This window comes from Netta rufina (assembly GCF_964035555.1).
Source record: "Netta rufina genome assembly, chromosome: 3".
Lineage (NCBI taxonomy): Eukaryota > Metazoa > Chordata > Aves > Anseriformes > Anatidae > Netta > Netta rufina.
Window position 1 is genome coordinate 25,537,094 of NC_140125.1, and position 23,562 is coordinate 25,560,655.

General features: G+C 40.8%; 1 protein-coding gene across 1 annotated transcript in view; it reads left to right on the forward strand.

Moving 5' to 3' along the window:
• The window catches only part of KCNH1 (potassium voltage-gated channel subfamily H member 1), a gene marked incomplete at both ends in the record, with an annotated part of 181,064 nt that overhangs the window by 70,100 nt on the left and 87,402 nt on the right, over nucleotides 1–23,562 (forward strand). The window contains 2 exons of the mRNA XM_084284995.1: nucleotides 18,830–19,029; nucleotides 22,670–22,922. Coding sequence (XP_084141121.1) covers nucleotides 18,830–19,029; nucleotides 22,670–22,922 — 453 coding nt within the window. The remainder of the gene's footprint in view (nucleotides 1–18,829; nucleotides 19,030–22,669; nucleotides 22,923–23,562) is intronic.

Genomic DNA, 23,562 nt, shown 5'->3' on the forward strand with positions numbered 1-23,562 from the left:
AATGCCATTGATTGGCTTCCATATTCCTGTTCTTGGGAAGCTCTTGAAAGTGTGGCTCTTCACCAAGGTGGTAGAAGAGCTGTCTTTTTGCACCAGTTTACACACATTTGCCTTCAGGTGCAGTGCTGGATGCACAAACCCTGAGAGAAAAATTAAGTCTTGCTCTGCTGCTGTAGCATTAATTTTTATGTATATATTTATTTAGTCAGTACAATTAGCTGCTTTGAATCCCAGCTTGTTCTGCAGAGCTGTTGGCTTGTAAGGGGTAGGATTTGGGAGCTGTACCATAAAGAACCTCAGAGTCAGCTTTGGCAGAACCAGCAGTGGCATGGCATGATAGGTAAGCGAAGGTACTGGGTTGGGGCTTTACAAGATATTTCTATCTTTGGTAGCTGCATTGAAATAAGTAGTGAATTTTGGTGTATTTGCTGTTTAGAATGTCTGCAGAGATCTGGTGTAAATCAATAAGGGATGAGGAATTTCAGTGGAGAGCCATATTATTAATATTATTAATTTCAAGGTAGAGAAATTCAGAGTCTGACTTTTTGGAAGTAGATAATGACAGAGCCTCACTGACTTAGTCTTGTGCTCTTCAATTCTGGTTGCTTCTCCTTCATCTTCTGAACATAGATGTTGCAGTGGCTGTTCATTCCCTTCGCAGAAGTTTTATAAAGATATAAAACTATTAGAGAGCATCCAAAGGAGGGCCATGAAATTGGTGAAGGGTCTGGAGGGCAGGACACATGATGAGCAGCTGAGGTCTCTTGGTTTGCTCAGCCCCGAGCAGAGCAGGCTGAGGGGAGGCCTCATGGCGGCCTGCAGCTCCCTCAGGAGGGGAGCGGAGGGGCAGGCGCTGAGCTCTGCTCTCTGGGGACAGTGACAGGACCCGAGGGGACAGCATGGAGCTGGGACAGGGGAGGGTCAGGCTGGGGGTTAGGGAAAGGGTCTGCATCCAGAGGGTGCTCGGGCACTGGGACAGACTTGATAGTCCTTGTGGGTCCCTTCCAACTTGGGATATTCTGTGATTCCAAGAGTCAGCATAGCTGTTCAGTATCTGTCAGCTGAGGGGTGCCTGGCTGATGTTGTGAACAGGGAGAAGGACTTGGTTAGGGAAGAAAGTCCTTTCCTTCCCCACTCATCGTGTTGTATACTTGTTTCTCTGTGTGAAAGTGCCAGTGTTTGGGCTGATGTTTTAAAGCAGACAACAGCAATTCAAACATGCTATTAATGTTGGGTTGTTAAATGGGAGCCTGGTGGTAGACTCTGTCACTTAATGACATGGTGGATTGATTTAGTTCTTGAACTGACAAACCTTCACCAGGGGTATTTTGACAGTAACTTAGAGGGATAAGAAGGTGTGGACATGGGGAGGGAGTATTAGTTTAGAAGTGAGATGTATTTTACATAAAGGCATTACAAACAGTTTGTGCCTGGACAGTAGTTTCTGATCTGAGACAGTTCAGCACCTGTGAGCAAACCATACTTGTGCCACCTCGCAGCACATTGACCATGTAGCTGGGAAAGCTGGGCCAGACCGTGGCTTTCCTGAAAGCAAGGCAAGATGTAGAACTTTGGTATGGATTGGTAGCTGACAGAAAACAATGAAGAAACGGTTACTTTAGCATCAAAAGACTCAAGACCTGGTGGAGTAAGTCCTATGGCAACATAAATACCATTATACCATTCTTAGAAGACCACAGGTCTCTGAAATGTGAACGCTTCAGCACATGCCTAGGAGTGGTTTTTCCACAGCCTTGTAGCAATTGTGATCATCTAAGTGTCTATAAAGATTTCTGTGCTGATTTTGTAGCGTGTTATCATTCAGTCTATGCAGAATGGTCTAAGTGACTGTAAGTGCAGTGAAGAGGGAAACCAGGCAGCTCCATGCAGACATGTATTACATGAAGACAACGGCTTTCCTGGTGCTGCACAGCTAGGCCTCGTTGTTAATGCTCTGGGAATGAGCAGAAGGCGTTAATGCAAGAACTGTGTTATCTTAATGGTGATTTTTTGGAATTGGTGAAACAAAAGGAGGAATGTAGCTTTTTTTGTTGCTGTATGCTTCTCAACAGTATTTCTATTTTCTGAATGCTTCGGTCTGCCCCTGTTTGGGGGTTCTGGTCTTTTGGGGCACACAGAAACCCCGTGCTGTTTGGCTGGTGACAGCTGAGGGTGCTGTGCGGCTTGAAGTATCAAGCCTCAGGTTAGAAAGATTGCTTTTCAGAACTGAGAAGCATTTTAAATTGATGGCACTTTTACAGTGAATACCTTTCCAGAAGACTGAACAGCAGCAAGCCTACAGAAGCCAATTCCTTTATACATTGCCTTATCCCTTGTGATTGCTGTGACGATTAAATAACTTCAGAGTAGAAAAAGTTTGAATGGCATTTGCCTTGAGCATTCTTGTGCAGAGCTTTTTTAATGAGTTCCCACACTTCCAGCTTGCAACTTTTAGTATTTAGAGCTTTTTCTATGCTTTCAGTCTTATTTTAATGTTGATGAAGGTGTGTCATGTTTTTTTTTAAGGACTTTTATTAGCGGTTGTCTTTTTTATGTGGAGTATGAAACTGGATTAAGAAAAGGATCTATATTCATTACAGCTTAATACTGCTCTAAGTTGAGTCTAGCTGGAAGCCCGAGTCTATCTGATGGTACAAAGTTAGTATAATACATGAAGGAAAAAGCTGTGATAATGAACACTTGACCATTCCAAAGTATTTTTAAACATTTCACAAAATACTTATGAATGTTCATGAGATTGCTGTGACAACACATTCCCACTATCATACTGCTGTTGGAAAAGTAAACAAAAAGCAGGGAAAGACATTGCTCCCCTTCAAGGCTAAGGAAGAGGAGACTGAGTACAAGCAGAGGGAGTCAGGACTGGGAATTAGCTGCTGGTGATTCTCAGATCACAGTGGTCAGTGTCTGTAAGGGGAAACATATTACTGATGTGTAAGGTGAAGTATAAGAAGAATTCTAAGAATCATCTGCCTTCTGTGCAACGCACACGTGTTTTCTCCCTATTGCACTTGGATTAGAAACATGAAAATGCAGTCCTGAGTGTTCTGGGTTGGGAATCCTGATGGTGAATCCAGTCAAACATGATTTACTGAGCAGTTTCCATCTTACCTGTGCCCTTCTCAGACCACACTAACATGAGGCATGGCATGAGGTAGCATTTTGAACTGTTCAGAATTTGACAGCTCTGCTTTGTCAGTGGCAGAAAAATGACAAATAGGGAAGGCTTCTAGTAAAACAGATCCACACAACTGAGGAGGAAAAAGGGTTCATGATATCAGCAGCATACACAGAAGAACCAGTGCCTCTTCAATTTCCAACTGCAGAGCAGTGATGTCTAGATGGATGGATGCTGTCCCTAATGGCACAGCGTTAAGGAGGAATTGGGTAAGTGAAAATGCTGTTAAGAGACTTGTGGCAGTGCAGAAGCTCTTGAAGATTCCTTCTGCCAGACTGCAGAATAGCACAAAGGACGTCAGCCCTTCCTTTCACACCCTGCTTGTGACAACCTGTTTACTTAGGCTTTGTATGGACGATACCATTAGGACCCAACATTTTTGTTCTGTTTAGTGCCCTCAGCGATAATCTGTCTGGATTTCTCGTCTGTTCCCCTTGACTTGTTCTAAAGTGTTTATTCTTTCATCTTTCTGACTTATTACCTAAGCTTTCAGCATTGGAAAAAAAAAATGGAGAAAAGTAAATAACAATCATAGAATATTTGCTTTAAGATATATATTAAAAAAAAGCAATTTATTTTCATTAGCCTCTAGCAAAGACAACATTCTCACTACACTATTTGTTATTACAGCCACTGTGTTTCTCTGAGCTGACTTGCACAGTCTAAAGGGTCATGCGTTGCAGTGTACTGACACACACTCTTCCAGCAGAACTTTTAGGGATGCTTGTTAGGCACAGCTCAGCCTACTACTTCTGCATTTCACTTGCTAATATTAGTGAATAAGACTTGTTTCTTCATTAAGCAGGCTTTTGGTATGAACGCTTTTTCCTGGAGAAATGACGATTCACCTAGAGACTTGTTTCTGTGTCTTACCGGGAGCTGGTTACCTCACGTTTGGAGGCAGTCGATGCTTGTTAGCCTCTAGAAGCTGCAGAAGGTTCTGGACACATGGAAAATGGATCTTATGGCCTGCAAAGGAAATAAGCTGATGGGAAAAAGGTCAAAGAAACCCTGCTGCTTATCACATTGATGCTGAAGAATGCCGCAAGTGCAGTGAGAGCCAGTGGGGGCTGGTGCACAGGGGAGTGGGCCTGAAGAGGCCGGGCTGGGCTCCGTTCCCAGCTCCGGCACACGCTGTCCCGTGGGACCTGATGCCAACTGTGCTGTGTCTGTGCTCTGCAGGCCTTGCCTCTCTTGCTTTGCACTTCTTGCAAGTACAACCCTACAGTCTTCTAGCATACCGTATCGCTGTGCAGCTATTCCTGCTCTACAGTGCTGCTGAAGTGTCTTTTTGACTTTGAGGACTTTGGTACCACCGAAGTCAAGCCTGCCCAAAAAAATGGATGTTTAAACTCTCTCTCTATTGTTGACAGGTTCAGCTGTCATCTGGTGCTTTCTGTTCCATGTGACTTATGACAGTTTTTGTTTCTCTCTGTTTCCATGCCCTCCTAATCTTGTGTAGATTCTTTCTCTCCTCTTCTGTCCCCACTCTTACTTAGGCTCACATCCCTGTCCCTCCCCCTCTCCAACCTGTGAAGGCTCTCTCTGTTCTTGACCATCTAATTTAACTTTGATTCCCTCCTAGTCATTAGGCTTCTCTAGTGAGGCCAAGAAGGTCTGGCAGCCTCTTTGATGGGTCTGCTAAGCTGTTGATTTAAATTTTGCAGGCTCTGTGGTGCAGAGAGACTGCTAAATCACTGTTCCCGTGACAGGTTTCTGAGAAGCTGGAGGAAGACAGAGTATTGAATAGAAAATTGGAAGAGGTGAGACAAAATAGGAGGGCAGAACTCCTGGAAGGACGCATGAAGAATATTTTTCGGCCCGGCAGGTGACAAGAATTTGATAGGGGGAAACACTTTAAAGAAGACTGTATGCTCTCACATAGGGTATATTGAGAAAGGCAGGATAAATGTTTATCCATCAGAGGGACATTTGTCAGAGGGAGCTGAAACTGTGGTGACCAGATCCAGAAAGCTCAGCATAAGGAGCAATATTTAGGAGACAAGATACACTTATCCAGAAAGTCTAGCTGTGTAGTTTGCAGGCAGATTCTCTTATTTAATTTAAAAACAAACAAACAAGACCAAAAACTGAGGCTGTGTTCCCTTCAAACCGCATCAAGTGAGCTAGACAGAAAAATATTTTAATAGCCTGGTGCTCATGTGCTGATTGATTACAGCAACAGATCAAAGATAAGTATTCTGTCAAGAATCATTAATATTTGTCAGCCAGTAGTAGCTATATAGTATAAAACATCTTGGCTGCTGAGAGGCTTTCTATCTGTGCTTTGTTCCTAAGACGAATAAATGAATATTCACAGTAACACGCACAGCTTACAAATCGTTCTTCACATAGCTTTTAAAAGATGAGCATGCAGATTATTACCACAATTTGTTAAGTGCTAAACTGTGTTCCTGCATTTTTACTTCCTTATAATTTGATAACTTCAATGCCAGTAAATGACGTATAATATATTTACAGTGACTGTTTGCCCAAATCATATTGTTCGTCTTCAATGACTGCATGAGCTGTAAGATCTTGTTGTGTCCTCTGTCAGTGGAAAGGAAGGATGTAAGAGGAGATGGTAGATGCTATTTGGGTGATACTGTATGTGGCAGAGAATTACAGAAGACAAGTGCTTCAGTGCTGAAACAAGGGAAAGACTTGTGATAACTGCAAAAACTCCTCTTCTGGAAGTCCTCTGATGTTATGAAAATGATTCTCCATCTGCTAGAAGTATTGGGGAAAAATTCCATAGTGACAGCCTCAAGACTAGTGCAAAATTAAGCAGGATGCGGTATATAGCGTCAGCAGAGAGCAGGAATCTCCACTGTCAGGACATCTTGTTCTGGAATCCAAAGATCAGGGTTTAAGTTCAGGAGAAGTCACTGTTCTCATATTAGCTGCCCGGTATTGTGATGATGAACTGTTTCTTCTGAGGTGTGAGCCCTGATGACATGCTAGGGCTAACATAAAACTTGAGATTCTGAATACCTTTACCAATTGCTACAGCCACCTTATATACCTGTGGTTCCTGTGATTTTGCTGATGCATGCACATGAAACCACTTACACAGGCCTTAGAAAGTACCAGTATTTTTCCTAGGATCTTTTGGGAGTGCTAGGGTTGTAGGTGTTCTCTTGTGCAACTGGCCAAATAAAGCTTCCTGCCTGCCAGAAAATACATAACTCTAGAGAAAGGTGAGAGCAGAGATGCAAGTGTTTATGTGCAAAGATATCTGCCTTCCCCATTCTAATTAATGATACTACATCATTACTTTTCACTATATACATTGGTATATGTGCAAATATATTTCTGTTTTGTGCTGGTTTGCTATCACACTCACCAAAGCACAAGGCTCAGGTACCTGACATGCTTTATAGATTTTTATAGGTGACTTCTTTGTAATGTTTACTTCAGAAAGAAATTAGGCAGTGTCCCTTACACAACTACATCTACCCCCTGAGTATAATGATGTTTTTTTAAGAAGTTGGGTATAGAACACCCAGCTGTATATGTGCCTGCCTTTTCTGCTGCTTTTAGTGTTGCTGAGTTCTGGTGAACAGCAGGGTCAGCCTGGAATGCAAGTGTTTTCAAGATTGAGGTCATAGGGACAGTAATGATTACACATTTCTGAAAGTTAGGCTATAACCCTCTTCACCATTCCAGAGAAAAGTATTCTTCTCACATGCAGTCATCCATGGTTTCTCATTAAAAAACCCATATGGTTGCTTCAGCTACTTTTTAATAACTTACGTCTTCGCTAATCCGTCATTTCACTCATCAGTAAAGCAGGCCCCCTAGAGAAGCCACAGACTGTGAATTTTTCCTGTCTCACATTCTTGCACACACTGTGTGCACCTATTGATGCTGGTTTGCAAGCACATCTATGATTAGTGTGTGGGAGGAGCATGACTCAGACCCAGTCATTCTGGTGACAATTAGTCTTTAACCAGCTCAAATTAGTCTTCACCTGTGAATGTCATCTGTATTGCAGACCTCACTGGCTTACCCAACGTAATTAAAAACTTCAGTATTCTTATTTGTGTTGTAAACAACATTAAATATTTGGAGCTATTTAATGACATAAGAAAAGGGAAGCTTTTAGACTGGTTTGTCCCTAGGTTTCTTTGGGAAGCATTTGAAAACCCGGTGTGGAATATAGTCACGTAACCTGTTTGTACTTGTTGCAGCCAGAAGTAAAATGTGTGTGTGTGCAAGATGGGATTTGCAGGTCACTCAGTGCCAGCTGAAGAGCATCGTGCAATCTTTCTGCGGTTATTGAAGTAACACTACTCTGGGAACCTGGCTTACCAAGGTTATTGCATCAGAAGCCTCAGAACCCAAGCTGCAGGGAAGCCAAGCAGTCACGTATAAGTCCAGTTAAGTGCAATAGCTTTAAGGGCTTAATTTCACAGCAAAGTGAACCTGAAGTGAGAATTAGTTGTTGTTCTTAACTTGGGTATCCATTCATCCTTCTCTACACCACCATCAGGTCAAGTGCAGTGGTGCTCTTAACTCCAGCTGGCAGGCCTGTCAACTAAATGGGCTTGACAATTCCTTGATGATTAACACAACCTCTCTGTGCAGCCAGTGTATAGATCATGGGTTGTTTTGCAGTGTGACCACCTGGAGCAAAGTTAGCTTCCAAGGTTCTGGTAAATGAAGGCCAGGTACACTAAAGAAGACCCAGATTTTCTCTCAAATGGACATTTTGTTTTGAGGGTTTTCTTTAACTAGCTTTTTGGTTTGGGTACAGTGTAGCTAATCTGGGGATGTCACTTCTCTGTGGAATGTGATGTGGAACAAGAGATGTACAATTTTTATATCAGCTCGTTGGGTAAGGCCAGCTCTCTGCCACCCACCTCTGGTTCACTTCACAATGGAACCATAGTGCCTTCATCCCACTCTGCTTTTATCCTGGGATAATTAATAGGCATTAAAATCTTACCTTTTCATTTTTTCCCAGAGAAGACAAAACCTATAAAAAGACTGTGATGTACTTGCTGCATAAACAGCAAAAGCTTTTCTAAGTTAGTGGTTGAAAGCTAGTGGTCGACGGGAGCTTCTTTGTCTCAGTATTTCTCCTAACAGTGTCCTTAACTTTAATTGCAGGCATACATGCTCACACCTGTAGAATAGTGTTTAAAGCTTATGTTTAAGTGCATTGCTAATAAGAAGTGAGATCATTGCAGCCTCAGGGGAGGCCTTGGGTCCTTCCTCCTTATATTCTTACTGCTGGATGCAGATCTGAACTTACCCACATGAAATGCAGCCAGCTATGAACTTACATGGGCACTCTGGTTGGAGTAGAGAGAATCAACCTGAATCCATTTATCATTGTGAATGTAAATGTATATGTAAATATCTCACTTTAAAGTATGAGAATCCTGAAGAATGCTGCTGGGGCACTTCTCAGCAAGTGACTGGAGCCAGCATACGCTTGTGTTGCATATGTGGTCGAGGAAAATACAGTCTAGGATTGTAAATGTAAATGTAAATGTTGGTTGATGTGCAGCAGGGTAGTAGGAAAAGGGCCAGAAAGTTTGGGTAAAAAACTGCCTCCTAAAGCCCCTCTATTTTCCTCCCCCCAGGCTTTGTGGAAAACTTCATACAAATCACAGAGGAAATAGCATAAACAGGAGCCAGAATAACCACAAATGTAACCAGTTTCACATGAAAAGATAACAACTCTTCCTTCTTCCTTTAATCTTTTCCTATTTTTTATTTATTTCTTTACGTGCAGGTCTATTTCAGTAATAGATTAAAAAAATCTGAATTTGCTTCTAATTGAGGGTAACCATTTCAGATGAGCTGAGGGTAGATAAAAAACAACTTTCAAAGCAAAAGCCTTCGTATGGGTACAAATCAGTAAAAACCTATAAAGAGTATCTGGAGATTTAATTTTAACCAAGTAATTGAAAATGGCCATGCATTACCCTGTATAAATTGTAGAAGAAAAATGATGCCCTTAAATGGCTCAATCTTCATTTAAATAGTGATCTGTTCATTAGTGCTGTGAAATGAAATGGAAATCCATTTCAATTTTCTAGACAATTTAAATTTTATTGTCCATAAAATTCTACAAAATAGTAAAATGGTGTCCTTTCTTGCAAATTGCAGAGGATTTAATCAGATTTTACTATTTTAATAATTTTCCTCATTATGAAACCTGCTAGTGAGTATGTTGAGCTAAAGTCATCCCATGTTGATAAGTGTCCCAGTGGTGAATCTGGCCTCGTATGTTTGGAATACAGATGGTTTTTGCAGCTGTAATCTGTTTGTGCAGTTAGTTTCCTCTCGATAATCAAATTGGCGTGGTCTAGAGCAAGGCTTAGCATTCGCTGGAGAACACATGCTTAAAAGTTAGAGCATCATCAAGATACTGCTCTGCATTTATAACCCTTCCTGACCCCCTGAAGATTATTCATAGGAAATGTAGCTGTTGGGTTATTTTTCCCCCTTTAACTAGTTGTGAAAATCAGGACATTTTCTGTCTGTTCTGCCTTTTCTTATCAGAGATGAACCTGTGTTACAGGGGATAAAGCATGAAGAGGTAACTGGAAAGTACAATTTCTGTGGAATTATCTTTCTTTTTCTCTAGTTTTACAGAAACCTTTTAGTAATCTTGCTGACATTTCCCCTTGCCTGTCTTCTGCCAGTTGCTCTTGCTATTCCATATTGTTGTATTTTGACTGAAATAAAATTTGATTCTGCCAGGAGCTGTTTGTGGGCTTATTGATCAAACTGCAGCGGCCCTCTCAAGGTCTTTTTGGTGTCAAAGGCTAAGGCCCTAATTTCAATTAGTTTTCAGGCGTTACTGTGTTTGGAGTTAGTCATGGCAATTATGCAGGTTTAAGAATTTACCTGTAAGCTGAAGCAGAGCATGTAGTTTCATAGCTGTTTTATGATAAACCTTTGGATATAAAGCCATGTTATCCCATTGGGCCTAACCTGTAAGCGGCCTTAGAGAAATATTCATCCCTTCAGATAATTTCAGTGAGAAGAGTCAGGTGAACTCCTTGATGTGCAAGTGCTGTTAAGAGAATAAGAACCTGCAGGCCAGCTTTCCTGAATGTGAGAGGAGCTTGTGGCTGGAGATTCAAAGTCCCCTGGCTTGACATCTCGTACGCAGGATGCTCTTCTCTAATTCCTTTCAGTGTCGTGTTAGTGTCTTATGTTGGCTGCCCTTTACAGCAGAACTGTAATACACAACTAGACTCTTTAGCACTTCTCTGTGCAACCAGGAATACATCCAGCTCCTCACAGGCTAGCTCCCACTTGCTGTGCATCTGGTTGCTTTGGTAATCTGCTTTTCTACAAGCATCTTGGCTGCACTGGAGTCTGGGTCTGCCATTAGGTCCCCCTCTGGATGGCTGTTTGCACCTTTCACTGTAAATACAACACTGAACTGTCAAAACAAATGAACGACGAGTTTTGTGCATCAGAATTCTTGCCATTTTACTTGTCTAGATGCTTCCTAATTTGACAAAATCCAGACCTTACAGTGTTAATTTGTGTTAATTCAGTTGGGTGCTGCTGTACACCAGTAGGAGTTTGGGCCTTGGCACTGGAGGCGATACCCACCCTTCCTTTGCACAGATTGCCGGGGGCCTTTTATCCTCCCTCTTCAGAAGCAGGATCTTGGATCCGAGGAGCAGCCTTCCACAGAGTGCAGCTTGGTGTTGGCCCTCCTCTGGAGCTGTTTGTTTTGGAGAGCTCTCGCATGGCTCGTGCCGAAGTTTGTTTTACTGGCTTTTATTCGCTTTGGCTCTGATCGCTGCTCTGATCAGTTTTGGTCTGTGTTTTTCCGTGCTGTTTATCTCAGCCCAAACATGCTGAAAGCAAAAGCAAAGCTAGTCAGAGATCTGCGGTGCCCACGATGCCCAGGCTTGTGAAATCCTTGTGAGCCAAAACACCTGCGATTGCAGCTACCAGCTGCGTGGGTGCTGCCAGATCAAATCAAAATCAAGAAACTTCGCTTCTGAAACGTCCTTAGGGATGCTGGGGTTCAGTGTCATCGGAAGGCTTGGTGGTTTGCCAACACTTACTTCTCTTTCTCCATGTTAAGCCTTAAACTGGCAAAATGTAAGTGGTGTCAAGTCCCTGAGGCAAGAGGAGGTTATTTGCCTCTAGGTCTCTGCTGCTGTAGTAGCAATCTGCCTTTATATTGTATTGCTAGGAAAGGGTGCGAGGAGAGGAGGAGTGGGACTTGCCCGTGGTGTTTGTTCCAGAGCTGCTCTTAACTCTTCCTGTTGTGCCCTTACGCACTGCAGACAGCCTATTTTTAAGGTGCACAGATGTTTCTGGGACTGCAGTCCTTGGTAGTTGCTCAAGTGGCTTCTTAGAGCAGCTGTTCCCTTGTTTATGTCTCTGACTTGTATTCCATGGCAGTTCTTGGTCTATGTGGTTGGTTTTCTTTTGGGGGGGATGGGAAGGGAAAAAATTATGTCTGTAATGCTCTGTTGTTTACCCCTTCTCAGCTGTCTCCTTACTAGTGGCCTGTCCTTCTGCATGGGGACATTTCCATTGTAGCTGGGGCTTGGTGTTTCTTCCTGTGCTCTGTCTGTTGTGAGCAGTGTGATGGCAGCAAATGCAATGACAAGTGTTAGAAGATTTGCAGTAGGATTTGACTAAGAGCTTGATATAACTTGCCTGTGGTCTCTCACCTTTCATCCTAGAAGTGCTTCTGCCACATAGCTTGATGCTCATTCATGTCCCACATGGCCTATTCAGACTTTCTGCTTTGCTCTTTGTCATCGCGTTGATTTTGGGCTTGCTCAGTTGATAATTGTGTGCCAGTCCTTCAGCTTTTGCCATTGCTACTACTCTACTCTTGCTTGTAGGGTACCTAAACTGAAGGGAAATTTAGAAGCTGGTGGAGTGAAAGCAGAGGGAGGTGGAGCAGTTCAGTGCATCAGTTCAGTCTGGGAGAATAGAGAGCCATGGGAAGAGCCAGCACGAACAGGCACTGGAACAGCAGGAGAGACAGTTCCTCCGGAAACTCACTTCAAAAACATTTTTTTCCCAAGTTGTAAAATGCAGGAATTCATGTACATGCTAAGCAACTGTAATTTGTTTTATATCTTGTGAAAGTATTATGCAAATATGTTGTGAAAATACACAAACTGCATAATATTAATTGACCTATTAGATTATGGCTGTTTACATTTGTGTTTTTACTAGCAGAATGAAATGATGCATCTATACATTGCCTAGCTTTTATCTTTTTATTAAAGCAAAAGGTTACAAGTAAGAAAAATATTTATAAAATACAAAGCCTCCTAAGGAGAACCAAATTAAGCAGCTCTGCATCTGTCTTGATAGAAACTGGTGCAACCTATTTAAATTCTCTACTGTTCTAGAAGGTTATATAGATACTAGATAAGTAAATCTTATTTTAGATGCTCCGATTGAAAGTTGCAAGTCTACAAATAACAATTCTATTAAACTAGTGCTGTAAATAATGCCTTGATAAGATACCTGTTCAGTTTGGTATTTGCTTGCTGGCTGTAATTAACAGTGCAGTGTTTTTCTTTTAACTGCATACTCTCTACCCTTAAGTAGGAATAATTACCACTAATCAAGACCCCTAATCTCAAGCAATTATAAGCTCTTACATTGTTCTAATTGCACATTTAAAAACAATGTGTTTTCCTCATATGATTATGTTATAATCCATACAGTTATTAATTTCTGCTTTTCTTTTTATCTGATCAATGTTGATTTTGTGTGACCTCACAATGTGTTATCTGAAAAATGCCTTTGGGACGTGCATTTTTTTTGTGGTTAATTTACTGTTATGTTTCCTCTTCAGTGAGAAGTGACATATTATGAGTTTTCAAGGCTGTGTTTTTTCTCAACTCATGCATGAACTTGATGTGCACTAGAAACCCGTCAGTGAAACAAAGTGCAGCTATACATTTCAGTCATCTACTGTTTGTAAACCCAGGTGCTTGCTCTCTGAATACTATTTAGAGTAGCACAGAGTAATCCTTAAGTATGAAAGAGAGGTGCTTTGTTTTAGAGGTTTTAAAAATTGTTAAATAGAACTGATATGCAGGCAGGCAGACTTTCTGGATCAGCTTTCTAGAAAGTGCAAGTGAAGGCGGCTCAGTTTTAGGAAGAACTGCAAGTCTCAGGGGCAAGATGTGAGAGGTTGTTTGCTGGTTGGTTTTGGTCTCACTTGTTGCTATCTAGTCCTTATGCACACATTTTGTATGCAAGGGATTTGGATGAGTGCATTTTGAACAAATCATCATCAATCTGATGATTCATCTCAGGAACCGTATGCAGCACTTACATCTGTAATTGGGGTAATTGCAAACCTCTCATTCTTACAGATAGAAATTCTTCCTCTTATAATTCTAAAATCAGCTCCCAGGTCTTCTATCCACGGTAACTGAGACCTACCGTGACTTGTATTTATTTCTCTATTCTTATTTGTTACATCATTAAAAGTAGCAGATTATTTGGTGACCTTTCCAACCTGTATCTGACCTTCATGATTCACTCATGCGGGTAATTGGCTATTGAAATTACTATGCTTTTATCTTTGACGTTATTTAAACGCTGGCTTAAATGGGGTGACACAGACTGCATTGTAAATGGGTGGCCACATTGTTGAGGACAATGTGTTTTTCTTTATCTATTGTCAGAGAAGAATATTTATGTCTTGGTGGGGAGAAAAAATCCCCTGTTCTTTCTGAGGGATCTTGACATTCATGGAGAGGAGGTGTTTGTTCTCTGCTTGATGTGCTGCAGCTCTGTATGCAGTGCTAGAACAGGTTTTTGTTTGTTCTGCAGAAGATACTTTCTCCTTGGTCTATGTGTAGACATGGTCGCAACAGGTTTATTCTTAGACACTGTTTCTCAAAACCCACCACACTGCCTCCTTCCAGTGATGCATCCAAAGAAGCTTTTAGGGTCAAATTAATTTGCAACCTTCCTATGTGGCACACTTGTGGCCTTGCTTGAGTCAAATCCATGCCCTGCGAGGGCATTCCCCTCCTTTCCCCAAGTCCTTTTTCTTTATTTCTGTTGTCCCTTTCACATAGGACTACTAAAGAACTCATCATTTCTACAGAGTTCATAAGGCAACTCCACAAACTGCAGCAAACAGCTCCAGGGACCTTTGGATGTTGGACATGAAACCATACGACCTGCACTGTCACTGTTACAGGGCAGCGGTCTAATGTCACGGTGTTCAATCAGTCCTGAAACAAGAATCTCGAGGTTTTGCTCTGTCGTAAATTCCCCAACTTTCTTCCTGTGGGAGGAGAGTGTTTGTTTCTGAAGTTTCTGGGGCTGTGATGTATTGCAGTGGATTCATTTCATTGTTCCCTTGAAAGAAAGGAAAGGGACAGAGCTAACTATTTCTTTGCAGGGAAAGGTCAGTGTTTAATATGCTAATGTCTCTACCCAATTTTAGGCAGCAAATATCCATGGCTTTAATGTGTCTTTAATAGTAATAAAGTGGTTAGCTAATGATAAATTAAGCATTGTAAATTTGGGGATTTTTTTTCTTGATGAAAAATTAATGTAGGCAGCAATAATTTTTCTTGCCAAGATAATTGTCGTACTGGAGCATTGTAGCTGCAATTTGCAGTGGAAATTGCTCTAGGATTGCTCACCTTGTAATAATTGAAATGAAGAATAAAATGTCCTTTTTTTTATTTTATTTTTTTTATTTAGGTTTCATGTAGCTAGACAGTAAAGGGGTGGATGGAGCCTTCATTTTACTTTTGCTGGCGTAGGCCTATTACATTCCTAGACATTGAATCAGCAGGTCTTGCTGTTTGCCAGAACATGAGACAGTCAGATGCTCACAAGTATGGTGGCCCAGAAACCTACAGATAAGAATTTTCTTGTGACCCTGTGCCTAATCTGTCATCTGTTTTCACCATTGTGTTGGCTGACAGAAGAATGATGTTTCTGGATGACTTTCCCTGCTGCAGAGTCCAACCAGTGGGACTTGCATGGTTTTGGATGCCCTGATTTGGTTTCTTGTAGGGAACCTGGTAAAGGTCTGTGTAAATAGCAATGGTTCAGGGGCGTGTTTACATCTGCATGACAGAGGGCAACACAGGACATAGTAAGGGAAAGGTAATGTGTGTTTTTAAAACAAAGTACTCATAAATTAAGGAGCGTATATAGTAAGTCTGTTTGTTTTTTCTTCTCTGAAGCATTCTTCATTCTTCAGGACTCACAGCATCAGAGTTTCAGGTATGGCTTAGCTCAGGCCTAAATTGAGCTAAATTGGTTAAACAGAAATAATCTATACATTGCTAGTCCCTGTGTCCCTATTAATATTCTCTACTTTAAAAAAAAAATTAGTTGGCATGCTTTTGTATGTATGTGTCAAAGGAAGTTGACATCTTGTTGTTCAACAGAAGAAAACATTTGAAATGCAGTAAGGGGTAAATCCTTCTTACCATCTGTTTCTGCAAGTCTGAGTTGGTGAGGCTGCACTTGAAAATCGAGGGGAAGGTCTGTTTTATGAGATTCAGCCAAGGCTTTAAATGGACTTCCTTTGTTCTCCTGCAGAAGCAGCTCAGGAGCCTGCCAAAAGAAGTGAATTTTTAGGAGAAAGGTAATCTAACTTAAATCTAGGACTGTGCATTAAGATCTTTTTTAACTTCATTGCAACTCCATGTGGAATTCAGTTTTCTGGACATATGTGGAAGAAGAAGGTATCACTCTGTGGAAACCTAGTTAGAGACCTAAACTCATATTCAGCCTTGACTCATATTCAGTGTTTCAGCCTTGACTCACATTCATTTTTTGAGGCTTGAGTCTCTTTTGATGGGCTTATTTGGGGAAGTTTAGATTGGAATTTTTAAGTGTACTTGTCTGTGAGGTTTGGTGTGAATAGCCTCCTAGGTGGAAAGAAAACTTCTAAAGCAGGTCTGGAGTTCAAATTCCACACCTTGATATGGGCCTCTCACTATGAGAAAGTGCCTTTTTTTAGATATTTTATCCAGGTGTATGTCTTGGACAAGGTTAAATATTGCAGTGCCAACCAACTGAACGGGGCTGAGGCAGAGCTGCCTTTTCAACCTCTCTGACCATTCAGGTCATTCTAGGTCAAATGTAATCATATCCATAAATTCATACCTTAATTATACAGAAAATTAGAGGATACAGAATCATATCCTAAAATAATAGTGCAGTTTTAGCATCTTTTGTAGTTTGAGTGACCATTGTTGTTTTAGCTCTGGATGGATATTGCGTATTAAGCAGGGTTGTTAGATGGTAGCTTGCTATTTTAGGTAATGCCCTTTGTTTTCTTACCTTGGTTATGCTGCAGCTTGTTACCCTAAAATGCAAGGTAATCATCAGCTGCAATACAAAAACTGCACAGGTGTCTGAAGTGGTGTTTGGTGCCTTGTAACAAAGCTTTATTTTGAACAGGATAAAACATCAGACCAAGATTTCTTAGCGATAATCTTTTAGGAAATAAGTAAAATCATGGAAAATCAAGGACCATCCCTGAAATGTTTATGCAGCCACTGGAGACAAAGATACTTAAGTACAAGCTGTGTGTCTAAATACCAGTTTTTGTATTTGCTCCAAGGCAAGTAAGTTATATGGCAGATGTCCAGCACATCAGGCACTTGAAGGCAGACTGATGAATTGGTCCTGAAAGAGGAGTTTGGGATTTGTTAGAATTGTCTCTCAAAGCTGAGCTCTGTACCTTGCTCTCCTCTTAATAGTTGCTTTTATTTATGCCATTTCTGATAGCAAAATCCCTGGATCGACATCTACAGTAATAGCTGCAATTGGCTACAACCTGAGATTCCTGTGCAGCCTTTAACCTGTCTAGCATTCCTGAGGTGTTATGGAGCCCACCGGGCTTGAGAGCCTTGTTCAGATTTAATTCACTCAGAGTTTGCACTGTGGATACAAATATTAGTACTTCATAGTGCATCCTGATCAGTTTAGGGGACTGAGGAGGCAAAGAGGTAGCTGTGGTGACTAAGCCAGGCAAGTGCTCCCAGGTCCAAGCTCCCACTTGTCTGTATAGAGGGGTAGTGGGAAAAGGGGGGAGCTGGTCTCGGCAGGAACTCATGAAAATCAAGAAGTTATACAACATTAAGAAGGAATTCTGTAGAGGAACAGCTGTGTAAAGACCTTGAGCTAGTCTGATTTTAAATTGCATCTCTCGATGATCAGGGAAAAGACAGTCTTGTAAGCTTCTCCTGCACGTTATTAAAGTTGTTGTTGTTGTTGTTGGTCATAAAACCCTAAAGCATCTTAGTTGGCTTATGGATATCTGACTATAATGCTGACCTGAATAAATAGCTGCACTCAAAGGAATGAATGAGGAAATATATATATTAAAAAAGATGGGGTGAGGGAAGGAGTAACAGAAAAAAAGGGGGTTTAGATAAGGCAATAAACTATTTTTTTTAATAAATATGATTTTCAATTATTTATTTTTATCTCAGAGTGGAACACGTATGATACTGACAATTCAGTGCCTGTTTTAGGGGACAGGAAATGATAAAGAGGAAGAATGTCCTCAGCAAGCCAGGGCACTTACTGGTGGCTGTCAGCACGTTTGCTGTCTGACTGTTCCTCTCCCTGGCTGCAGAGTCAGCCTCTCACCTGCTTATCGCCAGCCTGATTCCTGATACAGGAAAGCTCCCTGTGAGGTTTCCTGTCCTTCCCTTTCATTCAAAGCTGGATTAGCTGAAACAGCCCCAGCCTCTGCAAGACATCAAAACACAGCCACCAAGACTGCCACCAACATCCTGTCCCATCTTGGGCTTCAGAAGGTGGATTTCCTTGAGCCTTGTGCCTTTTCATCTACTTCCTTCCACTACTGGAAATACTGCCTATTTTCTATCTTATGTTCATTATTAAACACATTAAACACATTTTGATCCACTGGCTGGCTTTGTGTCAGTGCCCAGTGCAGTCAGAAGAGCAGCGTGGTGGTCTGTGTTTGAGGGCTTTAGCTCTTGCCTCAGGCCTTGCTGTTCTTCTGCCTGAAGAATATAAAACATAATGTGAGTTTTTATGTATTATTAAACTTACATCTATAAATCACTGACCCATGGTAGCTGCTTATTACATATTCCATCTTCTGCTTTGATGCATTGTTGTTGTCACACCGAGGTGGGTAATGATGACTCGGCTTACTACTGTGGTAATGCACTTAGAGCTTGGGAATCTGTCACTGATGGCAACTATACACAGGCACTATAAACCAGAGATGAAATTTTAAAGTGTCTGCTGTCAAGCTATTTGTCTCAAAATTCTATTTTCCTCTGTTGTGGCTCCGTAAGGGTTTGGATGCTACTGAATTGTTTGATGGACAAAGACAAATAGTTGTGCTTCGGGAACTCTGTGCTGCAGGACTCGTCATCACAAAAGCAGGCGGAGGTCATCTGCTTGTAATGCTAAGTCTGACCTGCAAAAAATGCTTGTGCTCATCAGGCCTCCCTAATGAAGCACCAAAATTGCATTAATTTCCATGGACTTGGCATTTCTTGTCTTTTACAGCACATTGGAACATAGGCTAATCAACACAAAGTATTATATTATACCTATTGTTTTTCTTTATATTTTTTATTTATTTCTTTTTTTTTCTTTTCTTTTCTTTTCTTTTTTTTTTTTTTTCAGCCCTTCTGTATGCAACCATTTTTGGTAATGTGACAACCATATTTCAGCAAATGTATGCTAATACGAACAGATACCATGAAATGCTGAACAGTGTCCGAGACTTCCTAAAGCTCTACCAGGTCCCTAAAGGACTGAGTGAACGTGTGATGGATTACATTGTTTCCACCTGGTCAATGTCCAGAGGAATAGATACTGAGAAGGTAAGTGAATTAAACTGCAAGGAAGCAATTCACATCCTGAAAGCATTGCATTAAAATAAACAGGAGGTACTTCCTTAGTAAAGACGACAAATATTCTTTAAATAGTACGGGGTAGCAGCTTCCCTTCATTGTAAACTCTCAACTACAGCATTTCAGCCATTCTGTCATATCACCAGTTACATCGGTGGTAAAAGTGCATATGTGTCGTTGGTGATATGGCACGAAGTACTATAAAAACGAATGAAAGTGCTTGTTTTTCAGAAAATAAATAAAATAACTAAGTAAGTTCCAAGTTCTAACACAGCCTCAGATTTTCTTCGCATGAGGTTTTTATGCAATTTTTCTGTTATTAGAGGTTTGCAGGTATGTGGGCCTGAATACAAAGTATAATTTGTTTTGTCTTGGTAGAATTTGATTGGAATATTAGAGATACAATAGCCACTTCCAGATTTCATTAATAATAATAATGTATTGTTTGAAAGATACCTTATTTGAGAGGAATGTTTTCATCCTAATTCACCAAATTTACAAGTAAAATTCCCATTGTGTTTTTTAATGTAGTAAATGGCCCTTCACCAGAACAAATGTGCAAAGTGACTACTTTCTGCTCTCCTGTTATTTGCCAGCTTTTGTGGGGACAGATACTGTTTTTCTTCTGCTTGTGAAGAGATGTAGTTTGGGAGGTGATGCATTCAGGAAATCAGACCAGTGCTCCAGTCACCAGCCTCCTGCTTGGCTGCTTGCTTCTGTATTCAGACCTGTAGATGCTGGAGTTAAAGAGCAAACAAAGTCATTTCTGTCTAGTTGTTAAAGTGTCGCTGGGGAAGGGTAGAGCAGATGTGGCCTTGCACTGTGCTGTCTGGAGACTGCTGGGTACAGGAGGTACTGTTTGCTTTCCTCAGTGGTCTTCAGCATATCTGCTATTTAGATCCCAGACTGTGATTTTGGGAAGCACTCTCTAACACCAGCTTTCAGAAATAAATGGTATTGTAGTGCTAGATAGTGCTGATTAGAAGCTGCTCTGTCTGTTTTCCTACAAAATATCTTTATGTTCGGTTGTGAGCATCGAGGTAGGCACACTTGGGAAAGGTGGAGAATCAAGACCTGAAGATACACAGTGTAAGGAACGCTGGTGTTTTCATTCACTCCTCAATACAAGCTTCTATCATCATTTTAATGTAGCAACAAGAAAAAATTGCTATGTAAAACAAATTTGTTTTAGCTTATCTTCAAAGTCCATTCTTGTTTTCCTCTGATAAGAGGAGAAATGCTTTAGGAATGCCTTTGGACACAGCAGGAGAACCAAACCAAGCACAACTCACTGTAGCCTTTGAAAATTACCTTAATAAGTAGAAAAAAAAAAAGTCTCAAATTATCAAAGCATCAAAGAGCATATTTCACAGAGTTGATTTCAATAACTAGTGTGTGCATAGCTGAACTGCCATTGGTGATGACTGTAAAACCAAGAAATCAACTTTCATCTGCATTGCAAAAGCCAACACAATGTAAGTCTGACTAATGGCTCTGCCAATCTGTAAACGCTCGGGTCTGAGCTCCGTTGGTTTGATGCCTATGTATAACTCCTTGGATGCCATGCAATGAATAAAACATGTGTTGTTCCTGCGACAGAACAGTGGTAGTTGTGCCACTGTGTAATGTAATACAGTTTTCTACAGGTGAGGCAGATATTTAAAGATGAATTTAACACAAAACCAATCTTTACACTATTTTGTAGGCCACAAATTTGTCAATTCAGTGTTAACTGCAGGTATGCCAAGGAGTGAATAATCAGCTGAAAGCAAAGTCTATAAGTCTAGTAAATGCCAGTACAACAAAATGTAACCAAGAGCTGCTGAGATTCTAAAATTAAGCCATGATGATCTGGTTTATACCTCCCATATAAATGAATATCTCCTGCTGTTTGTCTGTAACTTTCAGATGCGTTTAATTCCTCATTATTTTTATGAAATCTGGAAACAACTTCTCTTAAGTGGAGAATGGAAAATTAGCTAACTTCTTCTTAGAATGAGAAACCAAGAGGTTTTTGGATAAGAGTCTCTTTTTAAATGTTCTCTTGTATATTCAGGTTTTCTTATTACTATTTCTATTACGGCAGCCCTTTGTGTGTGTGATGTTCAAATGACTGTGAAGTGTACTTGTGTATAATTCTGGAGCCAAATATTGGCAAGCATCTACAAATACAGAATGTTTTTGCTGCCAGAATAAATGAGGTAATTGCAAAGACAGCGATAGCCACTGCCTATGTTCCATACTGCCTATGTTCCATGTTTAATGCTGGTCTTTCTGTCCTGACCCATTCCTGTGAGCCTTGAAGTCTGAGAATTGGCAGGTTTGGGGGCTGCTCATTGTAGGGCGGGTGAGAGAGATCATCTACGAGTGACCTACAGTTAATTGCTATAGAAATATCCCTTTCAGAAGTGATATATAGCAGGTCTTCTTGAAGGTGGGCTAAAGATGATTTTAGCAGTGATAGAGCCATTTGCTCTTGGAGTAGCAGGCCTAACACCTGGTACCACGGCCTTTTGCAGTTATGAGCTTAATTCTTTGCTCAGAGATCACACAGAGCCTCACTGAGGGTGTAGGCATAGCCATTGTGCTTCATGTGTTACCTTCACGTTTTCCAGGAGTGTTTGCATCAAAGCGGCCATCTCCTTCCATCCAGGAAAAATGTGTGGGAGTAAATCTGAAGCTCACCCAGGGTGCTCCTTAATTGGATGAAATAGTTATTACTGGGGAAAAATGAGGCAGACTCACACTACTCAGAAAGTTTTTTGCAAATAATGCATCTCGAGAAGTACTTCGTCACAGTCCTGATCTTCCAAGGATTTTGTCATCCTTGTTCATGTTCATGCATTTCCAGAGTTTTTGCCAGGAACTTTTTAATCTGTGCATGTAGTAGTGATTCTGTATTCTTTCCACTCAGCTTTCTGTATTATATTAAAAACCTTCAGAAATAGTCCTGACTTGCACCACTGTGCTGAGCATTGATTTATGTACCCTTGGGAACACACATCATTAATTGCCAAAAGTCGTGCAACACAGTATAATACCTTAAAGTCCCTTCTTGTGTGAGAAAAAAAATATATGGTACTGCCACTGAGGAGGTGAATTTGAACACCTACCTGCAAACCTCAATATTACGAGCTAATGAAACTAGCAATATATTTTATTTTATTTTTTTGGAAAGGGTTATGAGATTATACTTTTTTTTCTATACAACTACTCTCACACTTGGAAAATTTGTGCTGGTTTTTCATAGAATATATCTATCTAAATAAAGACCTAGCCACTAGAAGTGATCCCTTCAGCAGGCTCTTTTCCACCACTTCCCTTACTGATGTACAGCTAATTTTTTTCTGTCTTAAAAACCTGAGGCCTTATCAGGGTAATTCAATATCCATTAGAACATGTTGCTGAGATGCAAACATTATTTTCCTTCAGGTATTGTAAAGTAGACTGAGTATTGTGGCACATGTGTACCTATAGAAACGGGAATATGGACTGAGATTAGAAGTCTTATGGGAAGAAAAGCATTTCATAACCTGTGTAGTAAAACGGGGATAATCATGTGGCACTTTTAAGCCGCGTACAGGAATTGATTGCCCAATTTCCTTTTCAGGTTTTGCAGATATGCCCTAAGGACATGAGAGCGGATATCTGCGTGCATCTGAACCGTAAAGTTTTCAAGGAGCACCCAGCCTTCAGGCTGGCGAGTGATGGGTGCCTTCGAGCGCTTGCCATGGAGTTTCAGACAGTGCACTGTGCCCCAGGAGACCTGATCTACCATGCCGGCGAGAGTGTTGACAGCCTCTGCTTTGTGGTTTCAGGGTCTTTGGAAGTAATCCAGGATGACGAAGTCGTTGCTATATTGGGTGAGTTTCACAGCTGATACACACATTGTGTACAAGTATAGATGCACAGAGTGTTTTTATAGCCTCTTCTACTCAAGCACTTACGTTATTCTTTAAAAAAGCTCCAGTCAGGTAAGCTTTACCACAGCCTGTATATTTTAATGAATTTGGCAGCTCTATGACATTAAACATTTGTTGTCTGTTGAAAAATTGAAAGAGAAAGGAACAAATACTTGCTTAAGGTCATACAGGAACATTGCAACATTGCATAAAGTCATTGGCTTGTCCTTCCTGTTCCACATAGGTAAATAGGAAGGGCAATCATCTCATCTCCGGATTGCTCCAACTCTGTTTCTTCTGGTCAATGGCAGCTGTATTTGAGCACTGAGATACTGAACATTCTTGGGGTTGTTTCTTCCTTGTCACATCTCCCTTCATCAGAAATTCCACTTAGGATTGCAGAAGAACTTAAAGTGCTGGGCCTGCCACTCCTCTGATAAAAATCCAGTTTTGCTGAAAATTTTTCAGTTAGCTTGATTTCAGATTATGTGGTGATCTCTTAAAGACAAAATAATATAAAATATATGAAATATAGAATATATAATAATAAACAATACATATAATGATCACAACATACAATCATATATAATATACATTATAT